Source organism: Sparassis crispa (assembly GCF_003851025.1).
Source record: "Sparassis crispa DNA, contig_000006F, whole genome shotgun sequence".
In the NCBI taxonomy this organism is placed as follows: domain Eukaryota; kingdom Fungi; phylum Basidiomycota; class Agaricomycetes; order Polyporales; family Sparassidaceae; genus Sparassis; species Sparassis crispa.
Genome location: NW_020939753.1, coordinates 1690996 through 1703399, shown reverse-complemented (window position 1 = coordinate 1703399; position 12404 = coordinate 1690996). Strand labels below are relative to the sequence as shown.

Sequence of the window (12404 nt, the reverse complement as noted above, 5' to 3'; positions counted from 1 at the left end):
ATGCATTTTTTTCAGCCTCAATTCTATACAAGGCTACTGCCTCCTCTAATATACATATTAGAATCTCTTATAATAACTACTACTATCATGAGGGGGGAGTTACCGATCTTTGAGCGCTCGGGCTTCCTCTTCTGTATTCCGGGATGCTTTGTCTTCATTTTTACATGGGCAGATGTATGCACTTCCACATTACATTTTGCAAATTTTTTTACATGTTCTCGTGGTGAGGAGGGAGAGACGGCAAGATGCCGGTGGTGGGTGTTGACGGGGGGTGGTGTTGCTGATTTTGTCACATAGATGTCACGCTCATCTCGCGGACGGAGCGCTCACGCGGGTGTCATATCGGGCTATACGTCGTCACGCTTTTCATCGGGAGTGTTACAAAATGCAGGCTGAAGCATGTCTGATTGCCCAAAACACTTATCGGGATGGTGGAACACAGTGCTGTAGCACATATTGCTATCACCCAAACATCACTTGGGTCAGTCATTCTCAGTATCAAGAGAGATCTTTGATATTAGTACACCTACCATAGTTGCAAACACGGTATTTGATGTCTCATTCAGCAATCCCGGAATGCCTGAACCCCTGGCTTGGTAGAACACATCTACTGGTGTATAGTATCATCCTACAATTTTATCTGATTTATTTATTGAGTGTGGAAGCAGCGACGACAGTGTTGCCAATTTTTTGGATTTCGCAACTCCCTCCACGTGATAGTATATCCTGTTGTTACTGTGGCTTCTAATAATTATTTGCCTACATTTTTCTATTTATTTCACTCTTCTAATAGCTTTATTACATCTATAAATTTTGATATTACAGTTTTAATCTTATTTGAATATTTACTGAACTAAAAAGGAAATGATTAATATTAGGCACTCAAAGACTTATTAACAGGGACATCAATCACTGTTAGAAGCCACAGTAACAACAGGATATAGTAGTTATTACAAGAGATTCTAATATGTATATTAGAGGAGGCAGTAGCCTTATATAGAATTGAGGCTGAAAAAAATGCATGGCCCAATGGAGCAGTTGGTAGATTGTGTGTGTGACATATGCTTATGTAATCAGGTGACCGGAAGACCAAGGTTCAAGCCTGGCTGGATGCAAGTTATTTTGTACAAGTTGTTAATGTATTACAATCCTCTCAGACTGTTGTTAACAATAACTTTGACAATTGACAAGAACTGGTGAGTAGTGAACAACACCTTGCCCAGCTACCTGGGCCATTGTTATACAAAAGTGGGAACCACAGCTGGCCTACATTTCACAGACGCTCAATCCAGCTGAACTGAACTACGAAATCTATGACCGCGAACTCCTCGGAATCATTCGAGCCCTCACTGAATGATATCATTATCTTGAAGGCTCTCCCCATCCCATCGAAGTTCACAGTGATCACAAGAACCTCACGTACTTCCGTACAGCTCAGAAGTTAAACCGCCGACAAGCACGATGGAGTCTCAAATTATCACAATTTGATCTTCACCTCATTCATGTCCCTGGCACTCAGATGATCCAATCTGATGCTATCTCATCGTAACGGACTCGATGACAGTGAAAGTGACAACGAAGATCGCATTCTTTTACCCAACGCATTATTCGTGTGATCCACTTCCCCGACACTATTCGACAAAATCAGGAATCACGCAGCAAAAGACCTCATTGTTCATGAAGCCCTCAAAGCAATTGCGCACAAAGGGCCATTCCCCATGAAATCATCACTTTCCGACTGGGAAGTTCGTGATGGTGTCGTCCTCTACAAGGGAAAAATTTACGTTTCACCATCTGAAACTCTTCGTCATGACCTCGTTCGACTACATCACGAATCCTCTGCCATGGGTCACCCTGGAAAGTTCAATACTCTTGAACTGTTATGCCGTGAATTCTGGTGGCCCGGCATGTATACATTTGTCTACAATTATGTTGAAGGCTGTGCCGCCTGTCAACAAATGAAACCGAATACTCATCCAACTCGTATTCCTTTGGAACCAATTCCTGCCGACCCACACGCATTACCATTTTCCTGTTGCACCACCGATTTTATTACCGACCTCCCCGTTTCCAACAGTTTTGATTCAATTATGGTCATAGTAGACCATGACCTTACGAAGGGGGTGATTCTTATGCCCTGTCTCAAAATGATCACAGCCGAAGGAATGGCCAAGATTTTTCATGACAAAGTATACTCGCGATTTGAATTACCCAACCGAATCATCTCGAATAGAGGATCTCAATACACATCCAAGGTCTTCCAAGAGTTAAATCGACTACTCCAGATCAGATCATCGATGAGCACAGCTTATCACCCTCAGACGGATGGAGAAACAGAGCGAGTCAACCAGGAGCTGGAAATCTATCTTCGACTCTATTGCGGAAACAACCCTGAAACATGGGCCAACCGCCTGCCAGACCTCGAGTTTTGTCATAACATAAGGGAACACTTGGCACGGAAGATGAGCCCATTCCGCATCATGATGGGATACGAACCACGTGGACTCCCTTCCGTATTCCCAACCACGAACATTCCATTGGTTGAATCCAGGCTTGACATGTTGCAAAAGATAAGACTAGAAGCACTAGCCATGCACAAGTTAGCCCGACAACAGATGGCAGACCGAGTCAGACAAGGATCGCCGAAGTTTACATTAGGACAGAAGGTCTGGCTAGACTCAAGGAACCTGAAGGTCAATTATGCCTCGCGCAAGATAGCACCAAAGCGTGAGGGGCCATTCGAAATTGTCGAAGTCGTCGGACCAGCCAACTATCGTCTCAAACTCCCAAAGACCTGGCGAGTTCATTCCGTATTCCACGCCGCCCTTCTATCTCCTTATCGCGAAAACAACATACATGGTCCGAATTACGTGAACCCACCACCTGATATTGTTGATAACAAAGAAGAGTATGAAGTCAAAGCCATCCTGAATCACAAGACATACCGAGGTCATCTGAGGTACTTAGTCAAGTGGAAGGGATATTCTTCAGCAGAAAACTCATGGGAACCTACCCATAATTTACAGAATGCCAAGCGAATCCTCGATGCATATAAAAGGACGAGGGGAATCCAGTAGAGGAGAAGAAACCCGGAATGACTACCACAACGGTTCTCCTCATCATCTTCCTAATCGTCCTCCACTGCACAACCCTCGCTTTTCTTTGGATCGTCCACCGAATCCTTATCAGACGACTTGTCGAACACACACTCTTCACACGTGACAGCCCGCGCGCTGACAGCTGGGGTGATCAGAATGATGCCTGGAACTGACCAGGCAGTTCTTATCTCTGTGGGAATACTCTTTATCGCCCAATGGATTTTCATCTATTTGATTGTCACCCGGATCCACGACATTCTATTTCACATCACAGATAACCGCGATCCCCTTAATGACTGAAAGGTATAAAAGGAGGAGAAGACCACGTATCACCAATGCCCACTTCTGCTATAGACAACCTTGTTCACAACATACTCGCTGAAGTCGTTTTGACGATTATGAGTACCTCCGCATCACCTACGCTTGTCAATGGAGTACCATCCCGAACACAGACACCCTTCATCCACACTTCATCACCTTCACCTTCGATTGAACTCAGTCATGCATCGGATGAACAAGAATTTGCTACACGTCTGATCTCAGCCATCCGTACCCCCGTCGACTTCACAGATATCCTTGTCACCTTACGAAATCGCCCGCAAGATCGACAGGTGGTGGTTTCTATGCAACGAGCATTAGAAATGGTCGAGTGGATGCAGACGGCTAGACAAGAGCTCATCGCAGCAGAGGAAAGGACGAGTAGAGCCCGAACCAGAGTCGATCAAGTTTGGTCATTGATGTGCAGTACGGTCACTCGAACAGCACAGGAGATTTGGAGGGAGCATGGGGACGAAGACATCGGACACATCCTCAGATACACCACTAATGGAATACCCGCATCCACTCCTCGCTCGTCGCCAGAACCAATTCCTGTTCGACCTCACCCTCCTCGTTCGCACGCACCCAGTGGACGATCTCCGTTATCACAACCATCTTTCTCTACCGCATCCACTTCTTCGCATCGCAGTCATCCCTACAGGGATGGGCGTATCCCCAAACAAGGATCACGAACCAGCCGGTGAACATGCTACAGATGTGGAGGAGATCATTATGTCCGTGACTGCCCCCGGCGACGATGAAGATCACAATATTTCTTGTGGGACAAGAAATGTTAGACGGGAGCTGATGTTACAACGCTCCTCACTTGTGGCGCGTCTTTTCTTTTTCTTTTCCTTGTTCCCTTTACGTTACCAAACCACGTGATCCAATACCTGACTCATCGGAGCACAACCTCCAATTCTTTACCCAGATGTCCAGAACCCCTAGTCTAGGGTTACACCGGATCCAACTCCGGACCTTCTTCTTATCGCACATGCAAGACGTGCCTGTATGCCTCATCTTTACCTCGTTCTGATACATGACTCATTATCCCCATTAATACTGATTATCTCTCACAATCTTACTCAGCTTTCTCATACATATTACTTCCTCGCTGTTACTTTGCCCAGACATCGTTTCACCTTATCTAGCCAATGAACGATCTCGTATTACTGTGTAGTACTGCGGATACCTTTTGTATAAGTAGACGACCTCGTCGAGCTGGATCCCCATCTCGACCTGGTTACCATTAAACCAGCTTTTCACTTGCCTTTGACTAAGATCGACCGTTAGTAGCAGACAGCTACTACGAGTCATAAGAACGAACTCTGATCGACCTTCAGTGCGAGGACATCGCCAGAAGTGTCACTTGAATGGACTTGTGTCTTAGACTAAGACCTTGTCTCGTAACAACTCGACTAGACGCTCGTGTTTCGCTGCAGCGTAACAAGTTTGGCCAGCCGTCCTATAGTGTTCTCCTCCTCTTGTTCAGCTATCCTTTTACAGTAATTTTTGCTCAATCAGGTAAGTCTCATAAAACATTTATCACATGATCTCCTAAAACATGAACGTAGGATAAAGGAGTGAGAACGCTATAGCGACGGCTGGTTTTAGGAGCCTGGTTTCATTGGGGCTGGTTATGTGACTATGTGTGTGTGGATCTCAGGATGAGAGTCCTTGTGCATAGTGCACTTTCGTGTGTAGTGGGGATTGTAGGGCAGCACTGAGTGTGTTAAGTGTGTCCATTGATGGATTGCCTTTGCGCCTGTTAGCTTCTCTTGTTATCCCGAAGGATGGCAAGGTACTAGTCCCCTGGACCACGTAGAGGTTGGCGCAGGGCTGAGAGGTATAGTGTACCCTCCCAGGGGAACTAGAATGCACTTCGGTGCTCCAATAATGCAAGGCGAAAACTGAAATCTCCCAGCCTGCATTTGGTAAAGCCGACATATGCAACGCAGAGTCGCAGGGCAGCGATCTGTACTGGGATATGCGGATAATTTAGCTGAGAAGGACACTGTAGCTGACGCCAATTTCTGCAAAGGTGCGCGGTGTAGAGCTCCGGGAATAACACACCAGTTCTTCGCAGCATGGTTATTACCCGGTTAATTACCCGGGTTATTACCTGGTGAATTACTTAGCCTCCCAAAATGGGTGTGTATAACTCCAAGTATAGTAGATGTAGCAAACTTTTCACCCATCATTCCCTGACCCTTCTATGGCTGGACAATGATGACTGCGAGGACGAAGGTGATAATTTGAGCCATCAAGCAATGCACTGAATCTGGAGGTCAGCTTTAACCTTTGATCACCCATTCTGCTTGATTACATCTCAGATATACATAACTTCCATCTCTGAAGCTACCCCTGCACATTCTGCACCACAGTTGGTCTCAGGTCCGAAGTGAATGCTCACTAAAGTAGATTGGACCATGTAGGCCATAAATTACATGTATCTATTGATAAAGGGCTCAGACAATTAGATGTGAATAATGTGAATTACTGGTTAATAACTCGGTGAAAAACTGCCCATGTGATCACTGCATGGTAATAACCTGGTGAAGAACCTCGAAGGGAGTTTTTCCCGGAGCTCTAGCGCGGTGCCTCTTCATTGTCTGTGTTTGACTCGAGATGCTCGATTCTCAGTCATCGGCCTCGGCGTTAGTTCCGTGAGTCTTCTTTTCAATCCAGATGCATGACCCTCACGCACTGACATTCTCAGTTCCACCTCGTTGTTTACTTCTCCTGCAAGATGCTTTTGTAAGGAGGAAACTGAACATGAATCCCTCACGCTCTCCGCACTTCCCAAGGAGACTCCTCGTAGCGATCGCAGCATAAACTACCATCAGTCGACAGATCTATCAAATACTAAAATTTGCGAATGAATGCAGATGGACCGATCAAAAGATGTAGCTGTTCCAGTCCCTTTCACTATTACACTAACAAGTGACTTCTATGCATTATGCTCAGTGATCCTTTACCTACACAAGGCTTCCGTCCGCTCGTTCCTCATTCTCCGCCCTCTATCACCGTATCGACTTCGATCGGACAACAACCTACAGCAACTCTCGAGTCCCTCCAGCTGCAGCACTGAAACTACGCAGCCAGACTTCATTATACGTAGTTGATCTCCTTCAGCTCTCCGATTCCTAATTTTTCTCCGTTAGATGCCTAGTGCAACGCACGAAAGTTTTCGACGTTGTCCAAATGATGGAGCCCCCATCTGAAGGCATGTAGTATATTTATTCTGATCTTCGGTTTCCGTAAATCCACTGAACATGCTGAACCTCCGACATCCAAACCCATTTTGTTGCTCGCAGGGGTCAACACGCCGCACCGAGCTTCGACCTTGTCTCGCTTTGGCTGTAGGAGGATCTGGATACGATCTTTGCACCGTGCAGGTAGATCGATCATGATTTCATCTCATTGGTCCACTGAAAGCTCAAACTTCCCCATGAGTAAACAAGTCCGGTCCAGGCGAGTGAGACACACACATCGAAGAGCGTGCACGTTGCATGTATGGTCCACCTGGAGGCAATTCGATCGTTGTGGTGTGTCTTTGTCGCCTTGTCTTGCCGGCTCATTCGTGCGTGTCTACTACCAGTGTGATAGTGATATCCTTCATCCTCAATGCTCTGTGAAGTCCGTGCAACGGTGGACATCTCGATACGTTATCATTCACCAAACGAACGCGTTCCGATTGGAACTGTTGCACGGCAATGCAGGCCGCACGCATGCAGCGCCCCCTTGGTACACTCTGAATTGCTCGGTCCTACGTACCGTACTCTTCTCGATCGTGCGCCATCATTAGTTCTCTTGGCGCAAATGCTTTATTTCTCACTGCGAACGGGCGAGACAGTAGATCACTAAATACTTTATTCTATGCAAGCAAGGACAAATTGCTACCTCGGGGAGTGAAAGCATCCACATGCGACGCGTTTCGCGGTATAGTCGATACCTGTAAATATCTCTGATGCTGTTCCTCTGATTTTGAAGATGCTATGCGCGGAATTGAGCCGTGCATCTGCGACATAGCTTGATCGGCCCGAAAGCCACCTTGCTTCGGGAGTAGGAAATGCGAATTCTACACCGATTTTCAGGCAGATGGAAGTTGGTCAAATAGAACCGATCGACGTCATCGCGTCGCTGGGCCAAGATGTTGCGAACATGTGGAATACAAAGTCTGTTCTGCTGCTCGACTGCAGCCCCTCATGTCGCACACATAACAGGGATAGCCGCGCATTGACAGTAAATCGGACGCAAGAATTATTGTATCAGCCATCGAAATGAGTGGATGTAGGTCATAGTAGCCATTGTTATTTCAGATCTGGCGCCTTAATGCATATATGCGGAGAGTAGAATTTTGAATTGAAGCCTTACCGCGAAAGAGCGTGCTACGCTGAGAACCAAAGGATATCGAGTAATGTCGTATCTTCACATACAATTTTTTGTGGGACTTGAGGTTATCTCACTGTACAGGTGAAGCAAGTACGCGAGAGCAGCTGCTGCATGTAAGGCTTTTGTGGCGCACAGGGGGATTGGGGGCATTGCATCCAGTGGATAAGGCAAGGTCTGCGAGGATTCAGTTTGAAGGAGTTCCTGAAGGGCGACATTAGTGCAGTAAGAACACGGAGGGACGGCAATGGGAAGAGCAAGGAGCTTACTAGAATGCCATACGGCGGCAATACAGGAAGGCGTAGCGCTCTGTTTGGTGGTCCAGCAATTAATAACAGTAGGGTTGAATAGAAAACATACATCATTATACACCAGTAGGGTGGAACGAATTGTATAGGCGGCGGATTTGCAGAATCTTGTCCGAGCGCGGCGGTGAATCTTCGTATAGGCCTCGGAGTCCCGACAATGCAGTTGAAGTTAGGCAGCCAGTCACTTTCTGAAGGCGGTCATACTCATAGAGAAAGAACCTAGGCAGTAGTTGAGTAGTACTGGTGACGGTTAATTGAAGAGACGGTGACTCGGACGTCAGAGGTAAACGCGCTACGAGCGCTTATTTGGCGCCGGTCCTCCGAAATCGCACTGGTGACTCTGAGCTCTATTAGAAAGGAACGATTGTCTTCCGCTAACTAGAGGCTGTATTTATGAGCCTAACTCTGAGCCAACTCTGAGCAGTGAGATCTTTCCACGTCGTCTTCTATCCTGGCAGTCCTCACACCGACCGAGGTGACCGTCCTTCCTCATGCCAAATATTCTCCGCCCCCGCAACGCGCTACTGCAGTCGAGCACTAGTGGTTCTGTCACCGTGTCGCGTTATGGTGCACTTTCGTTAATGTGCTGTATAGGGTCCGGTGTGGGATAATGGTATCTTTGAAGATCTAGGGAGACGGGTGAATGGTGAGCTCAACCGGTGCGGGTCTTTGATTTATAGCAGTGATATCGATGCCTCATACCTCGTTGAATAGGTCACCTCCATAAAACACAGGTATTCGATGGCTCTCTCCGGGCGGCCTGCCCTACGACGACGTGACGAGGTTTTCCGTGCTATGATCTCGTTTACTGAGGATGCATTGATCTTCGTACGTCGCTGCTGTACATCCTCCTAGTTTCTACGCCAACTTCGGACGCTCACAGCTCACTAGCGTCCGACGTCGTCTCGTCAGCCTCCTCCCGGCGGTACGTACGTTGATCCTGCCCACCACAATTTGACCGCTGAGCCTCCGATGAAATAGCAAGCCACCCAAGCTTTCAAGACTGGTCGTGTAACACCAGTATCGCCACCGGCGCAGAGACAAGAGCATATCTAGTAGCGCGAAAGATCAAAACGTCATGACGCACTGCATGTTGCGTCGCAACCCTTTCTCAATTTCCGCTTCTCCCGAGATGCTTTGGCGACTAGCGTTTGTGCGTTTTCGATGTCCTTTTCATTTCCCGGCTCAGGCGGGCTAACCGACGTGCCCCAATTCCTCTCTCAATCTTGTTCTGCGCCTCGCTGATCGGATGGTTCCTTCAGGGTGTGCTGGATGGTGATCCGACATTGAAGACTCGCTGTCGCGCTCGCCGTGCGATGCCCGACTGGCGATCGCATTCGAGAAATTCAACCTTCGAGTATTCGGAGTCCTCCTGATCTCGAAGCATACTTATATTCGCATATTAGCAGATCTCAGACCTGTCGAGCACCCGTCCGTGGTTGTACCAACGTACGACACTTCGGCACTCCTACCAACAACACAGCCGAAGTTCTCGTCGATCATCTCAAAATCAATTCATCTTCCCAAAACTGTCTCTTCGGATCAGGGTCTCGTGTGTCTGTTTATTCCTTACTCAACCGCGTGTCTACATCCCAGCGCAAGTAGCACAAAGTGCCGTTCCCCGCATTGGTGCGGGTACCTGTCGCGCCGGGCTGCCCGCTGCGAAGATGCTATGGCATATGTACTATAATCGAATCTTGTCTTCAGGGATGATCATTCGAGCTCGCGAGGTGAGTCGTTCGCCGCAATAAAGAATCGTAAGATTTTTGATCTCACATTCGAGATTGCACAGAACGTATCGTGCCGCAGGATCAGACATTACCAAGCGGCCTCATTGTGAGTTCGTCTTTTCCTCATATCATGGGCTCAATATTGACTCTCCTCGCCGTTAGGATTCCTGTATAGTAACGGCAGTATTTTATGAATTCTCACATCACCAAGGATCCTGCGCTCAGTGTCTTCTCTCTCATCCGTTCCCTGTCAGTGAGCGCAAATACGACTGCGCTTCCATCCCAAGCACTGCCCTACTGTTATCGGTGCGATTTCCAGAATTTCAGAAGTGACAGCAACACACGAATATTCCGATGTCGTGCAATGCTTCTGAGTATATAGCCACACTATACCCTTCGGGAAAAATACTGTGGTACGCTGCTTACATCAAGCAGAGCGGTCTTTAGTGCTTGTAATCAGGTACGTCACCACATATTCTGCGCATTTTTGGCCCTCGAAGTTCTGCCTGACCATATTGTTCACCAAGGCATTGTCCACCGGTACGTGCTTTCATACTGATTTTATCGCGTGACCGACTTCGTGTATACGTATCTCTGTACGTGTACATTCAATCCAATCAGAATTTCAAATCTACAAACAGCGCACTCGGCCACTATCTAAGTACAAACTGTTTGCAATCCGGTACACGCAGCCCACGTCTTTCGTGAGTCACTTGTAGGTCTGTAAAATTACAAAGGAAGAAAAACAATATCGAGAGTAGAGTGGTAAAAATCATACATATCTCCGGTACCTCAACCTATTTCCGAAACTTGAGTACATATAGCACCGGACAAAGAATGATGTGCTGCACAAAACAACCCGCACCGGCTGGACACTCCAACTTCCGAGTTACCCACCTGTCCTCCTCGTAACGTTGCAGCCTGCCAGGTGCGCTCGCCAAACCAGAGTGCCTCCGCCGTCCTGTTTAACCTGACCTCATCTGCTCAGATGCTCGATTGGTGCTCGTTGTCGGTGGATATGAGAGGCACTCCAGATAACTGTCTGTCTTCAAACTGCACCCGCAGAATTTTCATTTGCATGCCAATATTCAAGTTGTGGATGAATCATCAGAATACTGCTCCCAGTCCCAGGGGTTGAGGTGCAGCTTAACATCAACGCCTCGCCGATGCAAGGCGTCGAAACGATCCGAAATGCGCCGCTTCTCTTCCTCGGCAACTTCGTCACCTGAAACGTCCAGCCTGAACTCCCGCAGTGTGAGAAACTGCTGCTCGTCCAGGAGACAGGCCGCGCTCTCCCACTCGCAATCCACTTCTCCTGGCACCATCAATATGTCAAGTTTGTGGAGGCGGCAATTGGGGGAAATCATGCGCAGGATCTCTGCCAAAGAGATGCTTTGCGCCACCCGAAAAGTGAGGTCGCGAAGTGCAGTGCATTGACCTATATTCAAGTCCTGCACTGTGGGTGGCATTAGGTTGATACTACTGTGATGTAGGGTGTAATACTTACCATTGAATGCGGTAGTAGGATACACTAAATGCAACTCTAAGTCCTCCAGACTAGTTCCGGCATGCATGAGAAAGTTTTTCAGAGGAGATTGAATTGTGTGGTTAAGGAATGTCTCCAACTTCTGCAGACGATGGATGGATGCTGGCATCAATGCCAGCCACTCAAAAAGTGCTGAATATAGGGCTAGTTGTGTTTTATCATCTTCACCAGAATGAGAGTCCACCACAAGACAGGTGAATGCAGGAAATGGTGATGCTGCATGAGCAATTGGAAATGTCTCACATCTCTCTAATCTTGAGTAATGCACATTTAGAGTCTGCAGCCGAGGTAGTGCACAGATGAGGCGCCGGAATTGGCAGAAATTGCGGAATGTGCAGCGGGCTAATTTCATCTCAGTAACACATCCAAACTGCCCAAAGCCAATTAGCAGTATGCGTGGATGTATAACAACTTTACTCCAATTGAGGTTACGGATATCCAATCCCTGGACAGCTGAGAACATTCGTCCAAGGGCAAGGGGAAATTGATGCACCCATGTAGGCTCTGCATCAATTAGAATTATTTCCCGCACTACACGCAAAGTAGCTGCAGAGGAGTAACTTGGTGTTCGCGATGCTCGTACAAAAGCATCGAAGGTGTTGACATAGATCCTCAGCAGATGCTGGCAGGAAAGTTGATAGAGGCTGGCTGGGAACCATGTGTGACAAACAAGAGCACAGCTGTACAGTGTCCACTGCTTGGTGGTGTTGAAAGCTGGGTCACCACCCACAAAGTCAATTATCCGGTCTGTCACTTCGGGAGGAAGTCTTGGTATATTTGTGTACTATGATGAGAATGTTGATCATTGTACAGACAGTGGTTAATATTCAGATTGAGGAGTAGGATCTGAGCGACGTACCGGTATGCATTCCCAGATTGCAGCCTCCCACCAAGCCAAAAGGGCCCATCTGTGAGCATCCTGTGCTGAAACTAGAGGGCGCACGACTACCACTTGTGTCGGTCATGCACTTCGAGTGTTTAGGAGTAGGGACTTACTGAGCGAGGCGAATTC

General features: G+C 47.5%; 3 protein-coding genes across 3 annotated transcripts; 2 read left to right on the top strand and 1 right to left on the bottom strand.

Moving 5' to 3' along the window:
• Nucleotides 1–6932: 6932 nt before the first annotated feature.
• Nucleotides 6933–7283, top strand: SCP_0705820 (hypothetical protein; the record flags this gene model as incomplete). Its single annotated transcript, XM_027760507.1, has 3 exons — nucleotides 6933–6999; nucleotides 7057–7209; nucleotides 7273–7283. The coding sequence occupies 3 exons, from the start codon at nucleotides 6933–6935 to the stop codon at nucleotides 7281–7283; spliced, it is 231 nt and encodes a 76-aa protein (XP_027616308.1).
• A 1574-nt stretch (nucleotides 7284–8857) lies between these two features.
• SCP_0705810 (hypothetical protein) lies at nucleotides 8858–9172 on the top strand (the record flags this gene model as incomplete). Its single annotated transcript, XM_027760506.1, has 3 exons — nucleotides 8858–8944; nucleotides 9000–9041; nucleotides 9098–9172. The coding sequence occupies 3 exons, from the start codon at nucleotides 8858–8860 to the stop codon at nucleotides 9170–9172; spliced, it is 204 nt and encodes a 67-aa protein (XP_027616307.1).
• Nucleotides 9173–10934: 1762 nt separating this feature from the next.
• Nucleotides 10935–11420, bottom strand: SCP_0705800 (hypothetical protein; the record flags this gene model as incomplete). The annotated part of the gene is made up of 2 exons (XM_027760505.1): nucleotides 10935–11302; nucleotides 11354–11420. 2 exons carry the CDS (start codon nucleotides 11418–11420, stop codon nucleotides 10935–10937), a joined length of 435 nt encoding a protein of 144 aa, XP_027616306.1.
• Nucleotides 11421–12404: the final 984 nt, after the last annotated feature.